The sequence below is a fragment of the Haliaeetus leucocephalus genome, unplaced genomic scaffold (genome assembly GCF_000737465.1).
Source record: "Haliaeetus leucocephalus isolate CR32 unplaced genomic scaffold, Haliaeetus_leucocephalus-4.0 Scaffold730, whole genome shotgun sequence".
In the NCBI taxonomy this organism is placed as follows: domain Eukaryota; kingdom Metazoa; phylum Chordata; class Aves; order Accipitriformes; family Accipitridae; genus Haliaeetus; species Haliaeetus leucocephalus.
The window spans coordinates 2,164,376-2,186,728 of record NW_010973166.1 but is presented as its reverse complement, the minus strand read 5'-3'; the positions used below and the strand labels follow the sequence as shown (position 1 = coordinate 2,186,728).

General features: G+C 40.3%; 1 protein-coding gene across 4 annotated transcripts in view; it reads left to right on the top strand.

Annotated features, from left to right (window-relative positions):
* The window catches only part of RABGAP1L (RAB GTPase activating protein 1-like), a 240,393-nt gene extending 222,810 nt beyond the window's left edge, over positions 1–17,583 (top strand). For 2 of the 4 annotated variants that reach the window (XM_010580655.1, XM_010580658.1), the window contains 7 exons: positions 2,731–2,823; positions 10,306–10,416; positions 12,652–12,756; positions 13,999–14,082; positions 14,584–14,655; positions 15,914–16,111; positions 16,464–17,583. In XM_010580655.1, coding sequence (XP_010578957.1) covers positions 2,731–2,823; positions 10,306–10,416; positions 12,652–12,756; positions 13,999–14,082; positions 14,584–14,655; positions 15,914–16,111; positions 16,464–16,619 — 819 coding nt within the window. In that variant the 3' untranslated portion in view covers positions 16,620–17,583. Of the gene's footprint in view, positions 1–2,730; positions 2,824–3,105; positions 4,009–7,850; positions 7,958–10,305; positions 10,417–12,651; positions 12,757–13,998; positions 14,083–14,583; positions 14,656–15,913; positions 16,112–16,463 lie in introns of those variants that run through there. The other 2 variants (XM_010580659.1, XM_010580656.1) reach the window with 2 other exon arrangements.
* The last annotated feature ends 4,770 nt before the right edge of the window (positions 17,584–22,353 follow it).

Below are 22,353 nucleotides of genomic sequence, written 5' to 3'. Positions count from 1 at the left end.
ACGGGGACTCTGAAGAGAGCAGAGTTAAATGAAGCAGTTGACTCTTGTTCTCCCCTGCTTATCACATGGTTTTTAATGTGGCATGTTCAGATTAGTTTCTCGTGTTGTCGAGGCAGATGATTAAGTGCCAGATAGACTCTGGACAAGTTAAATTCTGCCTCATCTCAATAGAGGATACGAGGTGAAACCAGAGAAATAAGGCTGCTCTCAGGCAGCTTAAAAAAATTAACATTTAAAAAACGAGTGAGGAGAGCTGCACGCCACTGGTGGCTGCATGTGAGGTTGTGTTACCAAGAAGCAGCAGTCATCTCTTCATGTACAGGCTCAGCCTGGTGAGGGGCAGCTGTGGCACACTGCTCAGCATAGGCATTTGGGTCACAGCGGTGCTTTATATCCCATTTGCTCTCTCATTAAGAGTTACTTACTTACCTTTATACTGCATTTTGCCTGTATCTCCTGGATTATAGAGAGAACTATGATTTTTGTTTACGAGTAATTTAAGCAAATCTCGTGGTTAAAGCGAAAAGGAGGATGCTGCTCCAGGCAGCTGTAAAGGTGAAGCCATTGGTGGATCACTGTGGTGGTCAGTGGAGGCAGTCCCCAACACCCAGTGCCAGGCTGAGGCATACAGCACCACTTATGGAAGCACTGGGGAACTGTTGGAGGGGAAAGGATTGCGACTGTGCAATTTTTACCTTTGCTTTCCACTCTTTTCTCCCTACTTACACACACAAAAATCTATCTTACATCTCCTGTTCCTTTAGACGGCAGGATTCCTACTGAAATATTCATGCAGCTGCGTGAATGGGAGGCTTGTCTCTCTGTCTATGTAGTGAGACTTTGTTCTTATGTGTACTTTAAAGGCTTTAATGAGAAGCATCAAGAATCAGGAAAACCTTTGGTTGAACGGATCATCTTCTAAGTTACACCTATTGCACCTTTTTGCCATACTGCACCACAATGTCTCCCTCATATTTATCTTCATTTTCTGCTGGTTACGTATCAGAGCACAAAACTCCATGATGGCACAGGAGAACTGGGTTTGGAGGGTGTCCTTGTAACACCCCAGCCTGGGAGCCTTGATCTGGTTCTCTGAATAAGATCCCAGTAAGCATCGTGGAAGGAGGGACTAGATCAGGCTTTGGATGTGTGATTGGTTCGCTTCATTTCGAGTACTACTTTGAAATGATTTCTTGTTCTTGAATATTAAGTAGCCTCAACAGTTTCAAGTTGCAGCTAAGACAAAACGGGCTGGGTTTGCATCTTGAGTGTTGCTCAGTTGAAATGTAAAAAAGCATCTCCGATTTAGTAATTTTCATTTCATTGTGTTCTGCACTATTAAGTGTCATCAAAGTGAAATTCTCTTGTATGTTTGTCCAAAGTGCCTCATCTTTGCAAAGTGCTTTCTCTTTGCTTTCTTTGGGGGGCATTGGTTTAAGATTTCAACAGTAACTGTGGGCATTAGTGCTGCTTTATTAGTGCTCCCTGTGCACTGTGCTTCGCAGATCATGGGTTTCACATTTTCTACCTGTACCTCCCAGAGGCCTCTGCAGCAGCACCGAGCACTTGCTTGGTCCCTTCCTGTACTGCAGAGGAGGGAGGTATTGGGCCAAAAACCAATAAAGGGAAAACAACACCAAAACTACATGTAAACACATATCTCTGCTTATTGGCAGTGATTTCTTGCCCTAAGGCAAGGTGACAGTGGCATGTCCTCACACCAGGAGTCAGCTAGACACAATCAATATGGGCAAGAGGAACAGCTAGATACATAACAGATCCAGGAAAAGCATATGTTTGCAAGTCATGATGGTACATAGCATTAGGGATCTCTCTGGCTGCCAGCAGATGAACCGACACTTAGCAGGGCCAGCTTCTTGTTGTTGTACGGTGGGGACAGAGTAATGCTATCAAAGGTCTCCAGAGAGAGATGGGATCGCTCATACGGCATCATGTACCCAATTAAAGGGTGAAAGTAAAGCAGAGGATCTCTATGCTTTCTTTAAAAGAACACAGGTGTTCTTTGTTTACCTTGTTTTAAGTTGAAGCTGTGTTTTCCCAGAATCAAGCTGTCTGGGATTTGACCTTTCTGCATGGTTGTTTACCGAATTTGCTTGTGTAGTCGCCTCACTGTTTCCCTGCTGCGGCTGGAAGCGAGCACTGCAGCGTCTCCACCTCTGCCTAGGAGGAGTCTGATGCCAGACTTCATGAGGGCATTGGTCACAAACTAGAATTTAGACATTAAGACTCTTTCAGCAATAAAAACCATGACTCGGATCTCCCCCAGGGAATTGTCCAGTCCTTTTGTATGAACACTCCTTTCTTCTAATCTCACTTTTAACTCTTTTCTTGCTACGGCATTGTTTTGGTGAATCAAACATATCAAAGCGTATTTTCCTCTTCCCTGTTCTCTCACTCCTGTTGTTCATGCTTTTTTATTTCTTGTTACTCTTATCAAAATGTCTCCACTTCACTCTTGTTTTCCTTTAAATATTTGAATAATTAACAGCAATAGGGACAGAAAGATTTCTGTTGATGTGAACTGTGTTGGTAAGTGTTTGACATGGCTTGCTGAGTAGGGAAAGGGGGGCAACGGAGAGCAACTTCATTCAGCAATGGGTTTCCAGCACTTCCTTGGCTCTTCCTTGGCATTTGCAAGGAGAGCTTTCAGACAGCCATTCCGGTGTTCTTCTAATCTTTAAATGCATGTTTTCCAAATCTATTCCACAGGTGCCAACAAAAAAGCTGAAGAAATATGAGAGAGAGTACCAAACAATGCGAGAGAGTCAGCTGCAGCAGGAAGATCCTATGGACAGATACAAGGTACGGGAGATGCTATATGGGAACCTGTTTCATTGGCTTAATCCTGTGGGGAGTGACCCGGTTCCAGCAGTTAAGCAGAGGTGCATGTACCGCGCTCACCTCTCTGGGATATGCTGATGCAGACCTTAGGGAAGTTAAGTGGTAGGTGAAACTTATCCCTTTTCTTGAACAAGCACTTTGAACGCTTGGACTTGGTGTTTTTTTTCCAGGAATATTTCAGTCACAATTTGTAACTCTCAAGACATCTGCAAGTAGCCACATATAATATTTTTCTTCTTTCAGTTTATATGTTTGTAGGTAACTCTCCTGCTGTTGCACTTTTACGGGAGATCTTCATGAGACGCAGAAACAAAGGGTGATTCTCAGCTACAGACACAAAAAGGAGAAAATACACATTGTTCTAGCACAAGCTGTGTGCAGTGGCATCCACAGAGACTTTTGGAAGATGAACTCTTCCTTGACTGATATGATCCTTGTTACTCATCTCTGTTTATACCAAGCGTTAGTAACTTTTTGTTAATATAATGCTTAGTACAGTGGCACCCAGAACTCTCCTGGGGTCCCAAGGTACTACTGTAGTAGAATTAATAGTAATAAATATCCTGCTTTAAAGCAGCAGAGAAAAAAAGGTTCAGTTATTAATATGATAGCTTGATAGTTCACCAAAAAAGTATAGTTCTTTAATTTTGGATCAGCATTGCTTATCTTTCCAATGTATTTGCTTTTATTGTCACTGCTACATTCTGTTGCCATAGATTTTTGTGTGATGGAGGCTCTGCCTCTTGGCATATACTTCACTTACTTAGTGTTCAGGATCCATTTATTGCTTACCCTGTTTTAGAAAATCCAGTTTTCTTTAGGTGAAGCTGCCAGAGCTGAAGCACTTTACTGCCCATTGCCCAGGTTATCTGGGAAGTGACATTGCTTACATATACCTGTACTGTTTTCTTGCTGTTCTTCACTGTGCCTTAATATGTTAAAGTGACATTGCAGTTGGTATGGAGTCTACCAGGAGCGATAGTAAATAATCATACAGGGTGCAACAGGTTTACATGGTCTGTGAACGTAAGACAAGTGCAGCATGTTCAGAAAACCACAGTATAAAAATCTGTAGTGAGAGACTATGCCATAATTCATAAATGTGACAAGGTAGAGTTACAGGTACAGAGAAAGTAAAATGACTTTTTAAAAAAAACAACTATTTATCTGTGAAAAATTATGTTTTGAGCATAGTTCTTTTGATGTCAAAGTGTGTAGATTTTATTGCTTGTGAGAACTGGGACTGCTGTAGCAGCTGAGAGCCAGTAGTGAGTATGACCTATTTAGAAAAGAACACAGCTTGCTGTTGATTAACTTAAGTATTTTTCCAGTGGTTCACTTATAGTACTGTGGAATTAAAATAATACTTAGAAAACAAATACGGCTTCTTTAAAGCTCTGTGGAAGCATATTAACTAGTTAATCTTGGGCAATGGACGGTAAAGAACATTATCCCCAAGCTGCAAATGAGGATCTAGAAAGTGACTCTGGCCACTGTTTATGTGAGTCACTGTCACAGTCAAGATCACAGCCTGGGGTTTTGGCTTGCATGTTTGAAACTCACTGTGTGATTTTTTTATGAAGCTAGATTGAGTCTGATCCTCTTAGCGATGCTGTGATTAGAGAGTCCCCATAACTGGTTAGCTGCATATTAAGTTCAAAGTTCGGACGCATTCTTCAGCTGATGGGTGTCATGAAGAAATGCTTGTAAGTGCTCTCTGTTCCTTGTCTTGCTTGTTTGATTTTATTAACGCATCAAGCTGAGGTTGGTAGGAGTCGACATTTCAAGAGTGTTTCCAAAGGGCAGCAAGAAACGCAAGCTCTGTGGTCCTCACAGGCAGAAAGTGGGGAGCCAACTTTGCTTGTCCCTTAAATTATTGCTCTGCAGCCCATGTGTTTAGAAATGCATTTCATTTTGGCACCATCGGTGCTAGACTTTGCCCACCTGGGCTTGATTTGGGGAAGGACTGAGTCCACGCTGCTGAAAAGCCAGTATTGCCTCTGAGCGCAGCGTTGCTGTTGGTCCCCTCTGGCCTCGTGCACTCTCTGTGTGGGCTGTGCCCTAAAAGCCTACATCGTGGTAGTTTTTACAGTTTCTTTTCCCAGAACAAAACAAGTTTTTGGTTTACTGCCCAGGAAGGGGATGTTTCCTGAATGGGATCGCTGGAGTGGAGAACCCTGCAGAATATTCCTCTTACAGGTCAAGAAGGAAACTGGCTTTCAGTCTGTTGATAGTTTTTAGTTATCGTCGTTAAGAGTTTTTGTTGCTTGCAGTGTGTTACAATTTTTATTACCAATAGAGATTTGTCAGGACCACAGAGACATGGGCACTTCTGAGTTGCAATGATGAAGGATGTCTTGAGTAAGACACCTGCCGGTGACCTGGCCCTTGGTGGAAATGGCTTGATGGACTGTTGAGAAAGTAGGAGCTAGGCCGTGTGTGGCACTGGGGTGGGAGCAGCTGCCACGATGGCAGTGGGGCCCCTGCTGCTCTGCTGTCTCCTCCTGGTCCATCCCTGATGCGCTGCGAGCGGTGCAGAGGGAACTCACGGGAGCTGATGCAGCTCCCGCGTGCGGGTCTGACTTTCACCCCAGCGTCCAGGGGACACCAGGAGTGAACCAGAGCAGTGCGAGGGTGCAGCATGCTGCTTCTTCCTCTCGTCGCCCGCGCTCGGGTCCTAAAGGTGTTCCCCAGCACAGGAACAGTGGGGCTGAGCAGCCCCCTGCGAATCGCCGGGAGAGAGATGCTTCCTGCCTGAGGGTATGTCCAGACAGGGCACTCCTCCAGTCCCACCGACCCCAAACTCTCCAGAGGCTCCAGAAGAGGGCTGTTTTTGCAACGTCTGGCCTGCCATTAACCAGTCACATTTTCTTGACAGGTTAAATTCATGTGCTACAATGAGCTGTGTTACATGCCACAGGAGTTCCTGCCCAGCTCTTATTTTACATGTTGATTGTGATTTGACTTATCAAAAGAACAGTATTAAACAGTGCCATTATTTTTGGTGTTTGTTTTCTTCTGTATTTGCAAGTATTATTTAGGAAAAGTGTATTCTTTTATGGACACTTTTCCACTTTTATTTTCCATTGCTTATAACAAATTATCACTCACATTTTTGTCAGATTTTTAAAAGGTGCAAAAGTAAATATATTCTAAATTGCTGTTTGTCACCGAATTTCATGACTTTTGGTTAAAATAAATTACAAATTGCCTGTAGAAGTCAGGAAGAAAAGTGAGTTGCATGTGCAGAAAAAATAGCAATATAGTTCAGATTGATATTTTTCTATATATTCTGTGGGGTTTTTCTGTGTTTGACAACACCTCATGTAACAGGGTTTTGGTTGACCTGATGAGAAATTGCTGGAGTTGGGCTTGGGACTTCTTGATTTAAAATAAAGAGGATATAACCATACAAAGAAGGGCTGGAGTTTTGCAAGCAGACCCTTCTTGTGCACACAGTTCTGTTCTGAGGGTAGAAACGCCTTTTCCTCTGTGGACCTTGTTGTGCAACAGAGAAGTTGTCTGTCTGAATAAATGTGTAATTTGGACATAATGGCCTTTTGCGTGTTTGAAGTGGAAGCAAAAATTAATACACTGGTCATTTTTATTCAGAGTCATGGTAACTGAATGGTAACCGTTGTGAGGAAAAACATAAGATAACTCTTGATGTGGATCATTGTTTCTTTGTGGTTTTTTAAAAAAAAAGTGTGCTGGGGCACTTTTGGGAATGCTTCTTCTGAGTCAACAAACAGAAAACACAAAGCACCTCCAGGAGCCTCTATGTTGCTTCCCATGAGAGGTTTTCCTAGATAGCTTGCTGTAAAAGCATTTTGGGTTTCTAGACAGAGCTTCACAGGGTTTTCCTTCAGAGCTCCTCTGCCATCAAGAGCCCTTTCTGATGGGCTTATGAAGACTTCCATTTGTTCACATCCAGAAAAGTGAATTTTAATCAGTGTTTTCATTCCACCATTGAGAATCTGTTCATGCCCAAAGATCTGGGGTTTGGGTGTTAGCTCATCAGAAAATGTGACACTGAATTGCTTAACAAGGTTTGTGACTCTTTATGCCCTGCTTGAGTAGCAGCACAGAGAGCATGCATCATCACCACTAATCTTGTCAGGAATTGCTCCTTGGTGCTGGCTGGAAGGGAGCAGAGGGTGGAGTTCAGCCTTTCAGTCTTCCTGAGCTGAGGCTTGCCTACTGCTTTCAAATTTACCACCTTCTTTCCGTCCAGTGTGTGATGGAAGCTGGAGTATAGCCTCTTTAAAACTCAGAACCAAAATCCCACTGAAGAATCAGCAACTTTTTTCTTTTTTTGGCTGTCTTTGTTGGTATTAAAAATTATTTTATATCCTGTTTTCACTGTCTTTACACCAATGGTTGAAAGCAGTATTTGGTCTGTGACTTTACAGGAGGTAAGTTTATTTGTGTTTGTATGTATCAGCAGTGTTTGTCCCTTTTGGAAATGCAGTATCCTCCTTTTAAAAGCTAACCAGAGTCCACCAGAGTGCCTTTTGTAACTGGAACGAGGAATCTGGGAAAGAGGAATCTCTTATTTTACTGATCATAAAAACTGAGCAATGCCGAAGAGAATAGTCAGTAAATTGTTAGTGGTGTGTAGAGAAAAGGCAGGAAGCTGTCTGTTTACACCAAGGACAACTAGCAGGTCTGACAAGTTGGCTTATGCCAGGTTACAAAATGCTCTCTGTGATGTAAGTCCTGCTGTAACGAACCAGCTCCATCCACTGAACTTTATGCCATTGCGAATGGTATTTTATAAAACCCTGTAAATATTTCAGAGCCATTGAAAATAGTTGGCTACATATGAAAAGTGCTATTTGCTATTTTTGTCTTTACTGTGTAACATTAAGTTTTATTTAGACTTAAGCAGATTAAGAGTTTCCTCCTCAGGAAGGAGGCAGTTTTTCACTGCTAGATCTGGGGGGAGGAGCTGGAAAAGACAAACCATCTAATCGTGCGTACTGCCCTGTGTGGAGGAAGAGTAAAGGTAGCCTAATAAGAGACTTTCAGCTGGAGATTAAAAGTATGGTGAACAAGATAAAAAAATCTCTTAGCTATTGACTGGATGTCCAAGGTAAGAGATCTTTAAGTTACTAACAACGTGCCATGTAAATTCTAGTTTAAGAGGAGGATAGCGCATTTCCAACTACGTAGCTTGCTTACCCACTTGTCTGTGAATGCAAAGCAGGAACTTCGAACTTCACATTGTGCAGCTTGCTTTGCGGACACTGAAGCTTTTGGCAAAAGCATAGCAAAAATGTTAAAGCAAACTTCTTTCTGGTTTATTTTATGGAAGTCTTAAGAATTTGCAGATTTCTCCCTCTAAGCAACATCCCTATGAAAAGGTATTGGTGCTGCAGCACCTGGCAGCAATACCGTCCTGATCTGGTCCCAGTTTTTTAGGTGAACTCAAGTCACTTTCTGACAGCTGCTTGCTGGCAGAGCTGTGTCTATAAAAATCAACATTTCCAAGATGGTCTGAACAAAACACAGAAATAAAGATACATTAGAGCATTATTATTGTTGTTGTTATTATTATTGAGACATTAGAGCATTATTATTATTATCATCATCATCATCATCATTAAAGACTGCAATTTGGTTTCCCACTTTAAAGTTTATATTATCCTTACAGAAGAATTTTTACTTTTAAAAATTCCTTGTCCCAAACAGAATACAGTGCAATTCAAATAAAAAAGATCCCCAAAGTTATGCGTCTTTTAGCAGTGGTTATTTTAACTGTGTTAAACAAAAGTATTTTACTTACAGTTTCTGTAACAAAACAAGTTATTTAAAGTACAGTCTTTTGGAAAGGAAACACTTACTTTCCTGTACAGGGCAGTGCATGGTCTAGTTGCACAATAGGGTCACATTAAGGGGGGATAGAGTATTTGCAGAGGTTCTGCTTCCTGCCACAAAGGAAGCTCCCACACAGAAGAGACTTTTTTAGCATCCTCTTAGAGCTGTAGTTGTCCTTTTTTGTTTAAGACAAGCATGCAAAATCTTCTTGCAACAGAAATGAAAATTGCAGTTTCACGGTAGTGAGTTCGGAAAGAAAAAAAAAATTTGAGCGCAGCTGGTGAGCAGGAGGAAGTGAAGACAACTGAATAATGTGCTTATGCAAAGAAATCACATTCTGTAGGAATGCATTCACTGAACAACTCTTGGAAATTTTTTGCTGTGTTAAATGCTAATATTTATTCACTTTTACTGTTTTTTCTTGGAGAACATAAGTTACCTTTCAAGTGAGCACAGGTTCTTTTTGAAATCTCAGCATACAGGTTATTGTTCCTCCACCTATGAGTTTCCATATGAACCTGGTATTTTTCCTTGAGTTTCCATAGCGCACAGATTCCCTTTGCAGTCTCTTTTGGTATGAAAGATACACAATCATTGTGTGACTGAAGGCCGGCACATTTTTTGAGGAGGGCATATCTATCTGTCCCACCTTGCTGTGTTCTTCCAAAGATGAAGATGTATATTTTCTGTGGACTCCTGGAAGCCCACTGACCCACAGACGTCTTTTGAATATGATTCTGTTTCTCAGCCCTAGAACAGTCACTGAAACTGATTTTTAAAAAAACATGAATTACTACTGTTCATCCTTGTCCTGTGTACTTACCTTCTCTAGTTAGTGCTCTACATAGTTGTTTCTGCCTGTGTGGAGGGGGTAGGGAGTGCAGTGCAGCGAGGACCAGGGCCTGCGGTCTCAAAGTTCTGTATTTTGTGTTGCTGTGTATTGCCTGCCAAACAGGTTCTGGGCCTGTGTTCAGGGAGTGAGGTCCCCTCTCCATCTGACACTTTTTCTCAGCAGGTGTCCTGGAAAATGTGCATTGTTGTCACCGGCACAAGTTACAGAGAAAGTGCACAAATGGTGATACAGGTTATACGAGCTGTAGGGAGTTCCCTGCTGAATGCTGTTCTTTACCAGTCCCACAGAAGATGGGAAGTTGGCACTACATCATCTACAAAATGGACTATTTTTATGGATTCCTGCAGACAAAATTTTGTAAAATGGCGCAGGGCAGCTTTCTAGTTTCAACTGGAAACATTCTTATTATAAGTATCTCTTAATTGGTCCCTGTTCACTGCTGCTGGGTGGGATGTTATCTGCCTCATTTCTTTTGATGATGAGCAAGCAGAAACCAAGAGCTTTTGTGGAGAGGATGGTGTTTACTTTTGACAGAGAAACCCTACAATCAGTGTGTCACTTACGCGACACAAACATAACCATTGGGATTTAAGTGGAATCGCTGCATTTGCACTGCTGGCTTAATTCACTGTTGTTACCCAGAGCAGCAGTCCTGTCTTAATGTGCACTCTTGCCTTCTTGGTGTTTTACACACACAATATACTTGCTTATTGCTCTTTAATATTGATAAGGATTAACTTCCTTTTCTGGCTGTTCCTTTCTTTCTGCAGAGGGAAAACCGCAGGCTCCAAGAAGCAAGCATGCGGCTGGAGCAGGAGAACGATGACCTTGCCCATGAGCTTGTAACAAGCAAAATTGCCTTACGGAATGACCTGGACCAGGTAATGCTAACACAGATGGGTCCAGCTCAGGCTCGGCAACACCAATTTTAGGAGCCCTGCTTTGTGCTCAAGTGAAAGCATGAACACAACATTAAAAATATAATTATTTGTGCCTTTATTTTCCTAACAACCTCACTCCTAGTTGCAATCAGAAGGCTGGATTTCCATGTGCATGCAACTGTAGACATTCACAGTGGTGTCTTGCCAACACTGACTGTACCTTCTCTGTTGTGGATTGTTTTAGAAAATGTAAGCCATAACCTTTAGGCAGATACCAAAGAACGAACATTTACTTGAGAAAGCTATCACATACTCTTCAAAAGACTTAATTTCAAGGCCAGTTGCTTTGCATAATGTCTACCACTTTATGTGGATCAGTACAGCCAACAAAATTCAGTGATAATGAAGTGGCATGGCACCAAAAATTAGAAGGGCTCCTGGGTGTCCATTGATAACTGCTTTTGTTTCCCATGAAGACTGGAATGTAGAGGGCAGCAGCATTCAGAGCCCTTTATCTCAGAGATGACTGTCATAGAACTACACATTAAACCCATCTTTTTCTGGAGTGTTTTATGTAGTATTGATAAATGCCGTAACAGCTATTATTAAGGTTCTAAATACAGGAGAGCCATACTCCACACCTCCTGATTAGTGCCTTGCTCAGAGGGCTGTAGTGGCTCTTATAATGTAAAATCTTTTCCTGCAAGGGCCTCTCAATTTGATTTCCCATAGGTGCTCTATCTTCCCCAGGAATAGCTGTACATAAAGCAGCTTTATGTGTGTTGCTGCCTGTGCTTGTTTTTTCTCAAGTATTGTGACAAGGCTGCCAAGCACATACCTTTGCCAGTCCCATTCCTTGCTCTCCTGCATTTTAGCAGTCTTTCTGTAGATGAGAACGGCTCCGTGAAGTTTTCCCACACCCTACCTCAGTTCACTGGCACTGAGAGAAAAACTTTGTGCTACTGCACTCCTCATCTCCAAGGACAGGTGATACCATACACCACTGCAGCTGCTTGGAGAACCTGGAATGAACACATAAAAGGAGGAAAGATCTGTAGTTCCTTCAAAGCATATCTTAAACAGGTCTTTCATCAAAAAAATCCTTGTAATCACTGAGTTCTTTTGTTCTAAGATGTCAATCTTACCAATTTCACGTTCTTTCACTGCTTGTTTTCCTTTCTCCCATACAGTCATATACACACTAAGCAATGCAGGAATCTTCAATCTGTGTCTTCAGTTGTGGCCCTGGTGGAGCTGCTTCTGCTACCCACAGTTGCCACTAACACCCTCATTAATAATTAACACTGTGGCAGACAGATAAGCTAATACCACCAGCAGTGGTAGAAAACCAAACTGCATCTCAGAGAGACAAGTTCTGTACTGTTATTTGTTGTTTACAATGCCATTTTCCCTCTTGTATTTTCAGCAAACTAAGTATTATTTCACCACAACCCTTGCCTGTTCTAGCACCTAGTTACTGAACAGAAGGAGTGGTGTGATGCAGTGTGCATCTCCCAGCTGGGGAGGTCAACAGAATATATCCAGACATTGAGAAATATGTTTCTCTCCTGGTGATCGGTGAGGATAATGCTCACAAAACCAAAGCATTCCTAGTATGTTTCACCATAAGCTCGGCCTTTCAAAGAAAGGAGAAAATTAATATTCTCCAGTACACACACAGTATCAAGTTTCTCCAGGTAATACTTATTTGCACTGATAAACAAACCATTTTATCTGGTGGTCCCCTTTGTCTCTTTTATACTCGTCTTTGCCTGGACACTTTGTAAGATTCAGTGCAGGCACTGGATGTTTTCTACAATATCTAGTTTCCCCACTTACAGATACAAAAATGGAATGAGTTATCTGAAGTTACGCAGGAGCTAAATCATGCTGCCCCCGCCTAGATTAATATTGTTCCCAACAAAAATATTCTATACATCACTGTTTGTATTACGTTTGTATTAGGACATAGTATCTATGCTTACTTGCTATCTGGGCATAAGTAAACATTTGGCAAAAGGGTCCTCTTGCACAGTTGTTGAAACACGGTGAAATAAATTCGAAAATAGCTACTTGAAAAGTGAATTTCATACAAAAAATAGGTTAGGTGAGCCATCAGAGGGCAGGAAAAGGCAACGCTAGAACCTGAATCTGCAGTATTTCTGAGATGTATATACCAATACATTTGTATTGGCACAGATAACATCTGTTTTACACCACCTTTTCTAATTCTAGGCTGAAGACAAAGCGGATGTTTTGAACAAGGAACTTCTCCTGACCAAACAGAAGCTAGTGGAGACTGAGGAAGAGAAACGGAAGCAGGAAGAGGAAACTGCTCAGGTAAGGCATTCTCCAACTTTTCCCATTTAGCAAGCAAATGCAAGCAAAAGGATATGCAGAGAAGCATGAATGCGTTGCAATTGCAGAAAGAATTTTGTCTTTAAAATGCAGTCACAATTAAAAATTTACAGTGCCAGGGTAAATGTTTTTTTAAAAAAGTATGGGGTTTAGTGTTTTCCTTTACTTGAGTTCTGAATGTTCAGTTTTCCATACCTTATCCCCTTCCCAGTACTGTAGTAATCATTTTCACTGGCGGTGCGCAGTCGCAACTAAGGAGACATGATCAGGCCTCTTTTATTTACCTAAACAAGGAGCTGGAGGAAGTGTTGCCTTATAAGAGGCCATTCTGGATTCAGCTGCTGGTTCACTGAAATAAAGCTGTGAATGTTCCTGTCTGAAGCTAGAACCAACAGCAGAACAGAGTTGGGGGTTGGGAGAATTTTGCTGGCTAGACCTGGCCTCAGACTCATTTGAGAAATGTTCAGTCTTAGTTCTTTTAATCCTACATATCTAACATGCTGAATACTGACACACATGAAACTGTTTCAAAAGTGATACCCTGATTTTTATGTTAGCCGTTTGACAATAGTGACTACAGCAATCAAACTGTAATTCTTTGTGTGTCTCTAAAATGGAGGTTGCCACGTTCTGTTTGCTATAAAAAGGCAGTGGAGGCCTTTTTCCTACTGAGAGGGCTCTTAAAGGTTAGTGGTTCCAACTGGTGGAGGAATGAGTTAGCTGTATTTTAATGCAGCGCCACAGACCAGAACAGGTTTTTTTCTCCTGTTACGGAGATGAGAGTGATAGTGCTGAGAGATTCTTCTTCCTTTTCCATTGCCAAACAAACAAATAATCTGTCTGTCCAAACCTGCTGTGACAGTGTGCAGAAAAACAAAAACAAAATCAGTAAAACCCACTTAATAGTAATGCTCTTGTTTTGTATTCTGTGGACCACACTGTACCACCATTTAATGCAGAGAAAGAGAATTACCCTACAGAATTCTCTAAGTGGGGATACACTGTATCACAGTATACACATTTGGTTATAACTGAACATAGTAAGTATTTGTATTCTGAATAAATCAGACACTTGTCTGAAGAACTGTAATTTGGTAAGAAGCAGCTGTAGGACTGTTGTAAACACGTCAAGACTTTGAGAGAACAATCCAAGAACAATTTTGAGAGAACAATTTTGAGAACTTTTTTCAGTGTGCTGTGTAACTTCTCTCCTTCAATTCCTAGCTGAAGGAAGTCTTCAGGAAGCAGCTAGAGAAGGCAGAATCTGAGATCAAGAAAACCACAGCCATTATTGCAGAGTATAAACAGGTACTGTTACAGAGACACTTTCTCATGTTTCTTCTTTCAACCTGTTCTGAGCGCTGAATTTTCAGAGTTGCAGATCACGCCCTTTCAATAAGATACACTACGTTTCAGGCTTTCAGAGAGCAACCATTGTAATTTGTCATAAATCTTTTTATGGTTTTCCTAATAGCTCCTAATTTAGGGAATCGGGAATAACCTGTCTTTTAGCTAATTTTAGTACTGTAGGGTGAATGCTTCTTTACTCTGTGACATAATGCAGTATAAACATTATAAACCAATTCATCCATAAAATGTTCCGGTCTCCGTGTTCAGGTTCTGTATTGAATACTGCCTTTTTTTTTCAATCTCATTATCAGCAGCAGTGGATTTGGTAAGGGGGAATGCATGTACCTGAGTGAGGTAGAATTTAAGAAATGTTGGCTCTAACAAAAATCATTGTTAAAAAGCACAGGTTATATTTTAGTACAGTAAACTTTAGCTAAGAGATTGCTTTCTCTGCTCCAGATTTGTTCCCAGCTGAGTACCAGGCTGGAAAAACAACAAGCGGCCAGTAAAGATGAACTGGAAGTTGTGAAGGTGAGAATGATGCCTCAACATATGGGATGTTCCTAATGCAAGTATTGCTAAATGCCAGGGATACAGAACAAAACGTGAATTGAAGTTTAATGTAACAGCAGCGGCGTTCACCCAGCTGCACTGATGGCCCCACATGCATTTTTCATCAGATGTAAACAATGAAAGGGTTTATTTCCCTTCACGGTTCTTTATCTTATATCAGGCAGGGTGGAACTCTCAAACTGAAGTGCATATAGTACTCCAGTGTGCACAGTGGAGGGGTCGGAAATGGCCAAACTGGACAGTGTTTATATTTGGGGTTCTGTAATTTAAGCAGAGTTGGTTTAAGTAATTGGCACAGCTTGGGCCATCCCCAGAATTTCCATAGCAGTTCATCTCCCTCCTCGAAACCCCCTTACCAGGAACATCTGGGCTAGAGATAAATGTTTCCTGATCAGGTAATAATTCCATCCCTCTGCTTTGTCACTACTGAGCGGGCAGAATTATTTTCCCTCTGCAATAGCTTCTACTTGTCTCTTTAGTACTCAAGCTGAACCTGATTTATTGCATTTTAGTGACGTTTTTATGTTATTGATAAAAAAAAATTCTAGGATTGACATTCCTATAATCTTCTGAAATAGCTCAATATCCCATTTTAGTTTGTGCGAGCCACGCCAGCTGTGCTACATCTTCAGCCATGAGCAACTGGTTCACCTTCCCAGGTAGCACGAGAACCTCACTGCTGCGTGTCAGGCATCGCTGGCAAAAAGGGCCATCCCCTATGATGTTAAACAAGCACCAACAGGACAATATTGGCCCTTGCAGTGAGCACAGACTGCTCGCTTGCTTCTGGAAATATGGAAAAGCTACCTGGCATTCTTTAAAATGTCACAATCTGTGTTAATTTGGTCAAGTGCTTTTATGGAAGACGAAAAGTCCCTAGAGTGTAATTTACTCTTCTGAATTGTGCTGGCATAAATACTGCAAAATATTAGAAAGCTTTGGTAGCAAGAGGGCTTGAGTAATTCTGATCGAGGAGCAAAGTCTCTGTGCTTAGACAGAGCATGCTAAGTAGATTTTAGGAATTTTTATACTGGTTAATATACCCTTGAAATTGTTCATGAACTTCTCAAATTCTTTTCATGTCAAATATGAAAGCTGCAGTATTGGGTAGTTCGAGATTGCTGACTGGAAGGCAGTCTAACATAAAAATGGCTCTTCCAGGAAGCAAGGCAACTTCAGTAACATGGATTAAAAATGAGCTTTCTGGGTATTTCAGGGTAAAGTGATGGCCTGCAAACACTGCAGTGAGATTTTCAGTAAGGAGGGGGCACTGAAGCTGCCTGCTCTAAGCATGGAGAATAAAGGCATAGAAGTAGATGATGAGAAGGATGCACTGAAGAAGCAGCTGAGAGAGATGGAGCTGGAACTCGCACAGACCAAACTGCAGCTTGTGGAAGCCAAGTGTAAAATTCAGGTATGTGGAATCCAAGTACAGCAGGGCAGTCTCCTTAACCTTGTTGTGCTCAGTCCAAAATAATTCTGAATCATGCAAAGAAATTGTTCCTAAAGGGAGCATGTACCTGTACTGCTGTATATCTGTGAACTTCCAGAACGATTTTCTGTCTTTAAAAAAAAAAAAAGAAAAGAAGAGAGGATTTATTTGTACATCTAAATATCTTCTGCTGTTTCAGCAATTTCAATCTGTCTTCTCTCCCCAGTGCCTGGGAGGTTGCAAGGAAAGTGCTGGATTGCAGGGACTGAGTTTGAGGATGCTTTTTTGTTAACTGGTTGGTTTTTGATCAATTCTGACTATTCTGCTTTCTTAGGAGCTGGAGCACCAGAGAGGAGCCCTTATGAATGAAATCCAAGCTGCCAAAAACTCTTGGTTTAGCAAAACCCTGAACTCTATCAAAACGGCCACAGGCACGCAGCCACCGCAGCAGCCTCAGCCACCCCTGCCACCCAAAGAGGGCAGTACATAGTTCCAGCCAGACCCGATACAAGAGCACAAAGAACAACACAACTGAAACCCTGGAGGATTCTTCCAGTGGTCTCTCCTCTTGGGGAAAGGACAAAAGGCAGGAGTGCAGGCTTGAAGTGAAATTCTTCGGTGTTTTTCATTCATTCTGATGTGACCCTTTTCAAAGGGGGAGAAAAATAATTCCTGGTTTATGTTGAATTCTTACTTCCCAAACTGCCTTGCTGAAAGCCACGTTCTGATAACTTCATACTTTTACACTTTATTTTATATGACTAGATGTTAAATAAATACTTCAAAACTAGGTCTTTAATACATGACTAATTATTCAAAATTATTTTTATCTTGCGTAGAAGGTTTTTTCTTCTTCTGGAGAAAGACAGAGAATGGAAAATGTAAAGTACTGAAGCATAATCTCTTCATAGAAAGCACAGTGTAATAAGTACTAGTGTGTGTGCGGGTGTCTAGGATAACTTATGCCCTGGGACCATCTCAGAAGTTTATCGCAGTGACTGCGTCCTGCAGAGAAGCACTTTTTGTAAAGCTTAGGCCATAGCAAAGATAGTCTTGTGCTGTCTTGGCACAATTGTTTATGAGCTTCCCTGATAATTTCTTAGTTTTGATTGTTTTTTTCTTCAGAAATGCAAGTAGTGCAGTTCTTTGTAGCATTGTTGTTTAAAGGCTATTTACAGCCAAACTGGAATTTAACATAAAGTTATCTAGTTCCCTTTTTTATTTCATGTTTATACTAAGAATTCCAAGAAATAATTCCTACCACTGGGATAAAGGGAAAACCGTTCAACATTTATTTGATGTTTTTGCTGAGAAGCAGAGTGAAGACCTTGCATAGTTTTGACCTTTTGTAAATCCTGTGCAATAAAGGGTAGGTTTTATGAATAGAAGTAATGAAAACCTTTCCCTGGGTCTATATTCAAATTCTGAATTTGACACAGATATGAGGTATCAAATAAAAAACCCAAAAGGCTTGTGCTGCACTGATGAATAAAACATCACAGAAGCAAGATCTGTTTGCTAGAAGTATTTGGTTAGAAAATGCTACGTTGGTATTACTTATTTTTATAAAAACAAACATTTTCAAGTGGAATACAAAACCTAGAATTTCCTGTGGGGTAGACTTCTCTGATGATTCCCAAGGCTGTCTGGTTCTTTTATATCTCTTAAGGTAAGAAAATTCAAAAGCATTTGTTTTGACTGAACATAAAGTGTTTATAGAAATACTTATTTCATGGAAAATTAAACTATTGCTTGAACTGATGGAATATTTTTTTAATTATACCTGTCATGTCTAAAGATGGTCTTGCAGGTAAATAACATTGCTGGACTAAAGGTCATGTATTAATTGTTCCATTTACAAACTTGTTCCAGGGACATTAGTCTGTTTTGATCCTTTTTTTTTTAATTCTAAGGAATGCCATATCTTGTGAGTTTTGTACAATAAAATTTAATGATACTCATCTTGTGCTTTGTTGTCAAGCATAATTGTGAATTATTTTAAACAGGGTAGTACAAATTTAATGTTACCTGTGCCAAAGGAATGATTCTGAAAGGCAGTCAGCCGTTTGAAGTACAGATCAAAATATAATCACTATCCTGACAAAACTATCCTGCAACAAAATTCGCCATTCTAAAAGTAAGGGGTTAAAAATTTTGAATATTTTAAAATGTACCTGCAAGAACAGTGATTATCTGGAAATATTAATACAGTGAGAAAAAAGGGGGGAAAAAGCTGAAGGAATTTTTTTGCAAATATTAACAAAGAAGATCTTTTTCTCTGGTCACTTTCGTGCTAATATTTGCATAAATGTTTCCATTCTCTTGACTCTCTAAACCTAGCATTAGTCATTCACTTACCAGTTCCACCTCACACTCAAAATGAACTGCATAATAAATTTGAAGTGACATTTAAGAATACCCGGTGAACATCTGATTGTTACATTTGAGAGTACTGTGCTGATGAGTGACACTGACGGTTTGACAAGTGTCCGAATTTGTCATTTCATTTATCTTAAATCATACTTAGAAGTGGATTTAAAACCTTGACTGGAACAATGCAGTAATAATAATAATAATAATTTAAAAAAAGGGTAAGACTGTGATTGCCTGAGCAGCTGAGTTAACGTAACAGCTCACTGCTGCTCAAAGATCTCACCCCTCCAACTCCCTGTTGTACAGTCGTGTCCCTTGTCCTTGTTATGGCACTTACTGGAGATGATTAAAAACAAACAGAAAAGAAGATGTGTGTGGATTCTTCCCCCCCAGTTAGTCTCTTGCCAAAGTAATGAGTTAAATCATCTCAAAGGGTCCAATGAGTGCAAGTGGATCACGTGACTGGGACTTTCCCAGTTCATCAGAAAAGAACTGTTAAATAAACTCACCATGTTTCACGGAACTGGCTTTGACACAACATCGTCTTTCTCAGTGTAGCAGCTCTCTGACTTTGGAAGTTGAGTTTCTGTGACAAAAACATGTTTGCTACCTGCTAGCCGTGATGATTTCACAACCTTGTAGGATGGAAGCTGGCTTACATCAGCAAAAAAAGTTTCAGAAGGCAATGGCTGCATTATCACTCTTGGCAATGACATAAAGGCAGTAAACAATTTTCACCTTCCATCTGTAGATCCAAGGTAGCATTTGTAGCAGTGGCATTTGGAAGAGTAATATTTATGTGGAAACTGCGTCTTCTCAAAACTACTGAAAGAATAAGAAAATAGCTCTATGGCATTATCTTGATGAATAAGCATAGTTATATTCAGAAACAAGAAAAGGAGCGAGACTGCAGGATTAAACCATGCAAGCTAAAATTCTACCTGCTGACTATACATGCTATTGGTAAACTTAGCTTCCTGTGAGAAAACAAATCTGGCTTTTAATTAGCCCTTGCAGCAGTATGTGACAGAGCTACGTGCACACGTATCCCAGACCAACTGATCTGTTGGGGATAGCTGGCTCGTTGTTCTAGCTTTTCAGCAGGAAGCATCATCAAAGTCTCACTGAAACTGTTATTTTCGCGTGGCACTGGAACAGCTAACGTAGCTCGTAAGTTTGGAGTGATTCGTATTTTTTTCCTGAGTCAGTATTAAACTATGTGTCCACATCAAACATATTAAAAGTAACTTGAATTTCATAAATATATATGTGGAACTAAATCTTATTTTTTAATTTTATTGAGAATGCACAGTTCTGAAATAAAGCCTTTACTTTGATTAGGGACAAAGCTCCAAAGAATATTTTTAGTACAACTGTTTTATCTTGTTGGATTCTAATCTGTTCCTGAGATGCCCAATGTGGGAAAAAAAAGTGCTTTTTTTTCACTTGGAAAAGAAGTTGGTTTTACTTTGATTGTAACACTTTACAGGATAAATGAAGCAAGGCTGATTTAGTTACATGGTACATCTGTGAACTAGTCTTGTATTATCTTTGTGAGTCAAACTCAATATTCTAAAGTAATAGGACTTATTTCACTTAGTTTAACAAATTCTAAATGTACCCGGAGAGAATTAAAAACAACAAAACAGAAAATATCATGTGTGGTGTTAATCCAAGAAACTGCAAAGTCCCTGAGGTCCATATGCATTAATGCTTAGTAAAACCAGTCTCAGGAAAGGTAGTCAGCCATGTAATCAGTACTGCCACCTGACAAACACATCCTTGTCCTGCCCATTAACTAGTATATAATTTGCTACAGCTAAGTTAAATTGCTTACATAGGTAAGCAATTTTTTTCCTTGTTAGACATTTTAAATGACTCTTTTAGTTGGCCCTTGAAATTTCTTTTAAGATAGACACTTTCATCTGTGCCATTGTATTAAAAACAACTCAAAATAAAAACAGCCATTTCCAAGGGGAGCAAGAGATAGAAAGTCAAGAACAGCAAGAATTCAGCCCCTTGACAAAGCTTGAAGTATCCCCTTGACTTCAGAGTCACGATGTCACTTGCTGACTCAATGTGGCAATTTAGGAGTAAATAAAAATCTGAATTTACTGGCACTGAAGTATCAAAACTTGGAAGCTACATAAGTCACGCTTTCTCCACAGGATAAAGGTAGGGCTGTTCCCTTCCTTCTATTAAGTAGTTGGAGTGAAATCCATGAAACTACTTGTATGTGTGGGAGAACTATACCTCTTATTTTGATTTACCACTAGACTCAGGGATAACTGGCATACTTCTGCATAATCTAATAAGCCTAAATACCTTTGACGTTGAAAACAGAAACACTCTTATCTTATAATGCTGGTTTTCTTTCAACTGCGAGGGAAAACCTTGGTACATGTTATTGTCGGAATGTGAAGATGAGGGCAGAGGTTTTTTCTCAAGACTGAGGGACTGCTCTGGCTGACAAGCACGCCTCTGTTACAGCTGAACCCTGTTGTGCAAACAGCTGGCTGCACTAGACCTGTAATGCTGTGTATGCCCAAGGCGGTGAGTATACACAGTGCCGGGCATCACGTTGTTCTTGCAAACACAAAGGCTTGAACTAAATTATTTTTCTGTCTATTATGCTAATATCCTACTGGGAGCTGTCCCATTACCTCCTTCCAAGTAGTAATACAAGGGAGACACAATGAAGCACTCAAGTTAGGACCTTTCAGGTTAGGTTTGGTATACATCACAGCAGCCTTTAAAACTGGGCTAATCTAGAGATGGGTTTTGGGAAATTCAAAGAATTTGCAACTGGATAAATAATACTCAGTGTTGATCAAGATCCTATCTTTCCCAAGTCAGAAGTCTACATAATTTATTGCAGGATTGTGACTTAACACGTACAGGTTAATCCTCCAGGATTACAGGGCTGTCCATTTCTCCTGGATTCCAACTGCTTTGCTACTGAATGTATTTCATGCTATTTTTACCTGAAAAAAGAAAAAAAAATATATGGGTAGAGAATTAGGACATTACTTCCTCTTATTTTCTTATTTAGTGGGACTTGCTTTTATTTAACCTGTAAAGGAATATATATGTATCTCTGGAAAACTATATCTTATATATAGAATAATATATAGGAAGCTGAATCACAAGGGGATAAATACATCAAAAGGATTTGGTATCAAAAATTTCATTTGTGATTTGATACCACCAGAATCCTAGGCTGTACTAATTTCCTTTCAGTTTCTCTTATTTTTGTATTTTATATAATACATGGATGGAACTACCAATGCAAACAAGAGCATATGTTCTCAGATTTTTCTCCAGATCCCAATTCCCTCCTTCCAGTAATCCCTGAGTTTGCGCTGCTGCTGCTAACTCCTTCAAAAGCTGTGCCAGGAGCTCTCTTAAGCTTTGGGAACTGTTGCTTTCCCGTGGAAGAATATTCTCTGGCTTCTCTGAACTGGGAAAAGATGGCACATGAATGCAGAAAAGGGTCTAACCAAGCATGATCCAGATCCCTCAGTGTCTGCCATTCAAGGGGGATTCACTTCAGCACATTGAAAACAGCAGCTTCAAAGCTCTGACTCCATTACAGTGAAGTTTTCCAGGTTTGCAGTTGCATTTGTTACCTGCGTGTGTCCCAAGTTCGCAAATCCTAAAGAGTGAGGAAAAAAGAGCATCATAGCAGTATCAGACTTTTAAGTGAGAACAATTCGGTACTGCCAGTACTTGTGTAACAAATCCACGTATTATATAAAGTATAATATGGAAATATAAGTGTAATGCTTGTTATTAAAAGTGCAATTCAATGTACATGGTCACAACAAATGTTTACTTTTTTAATTGTTACA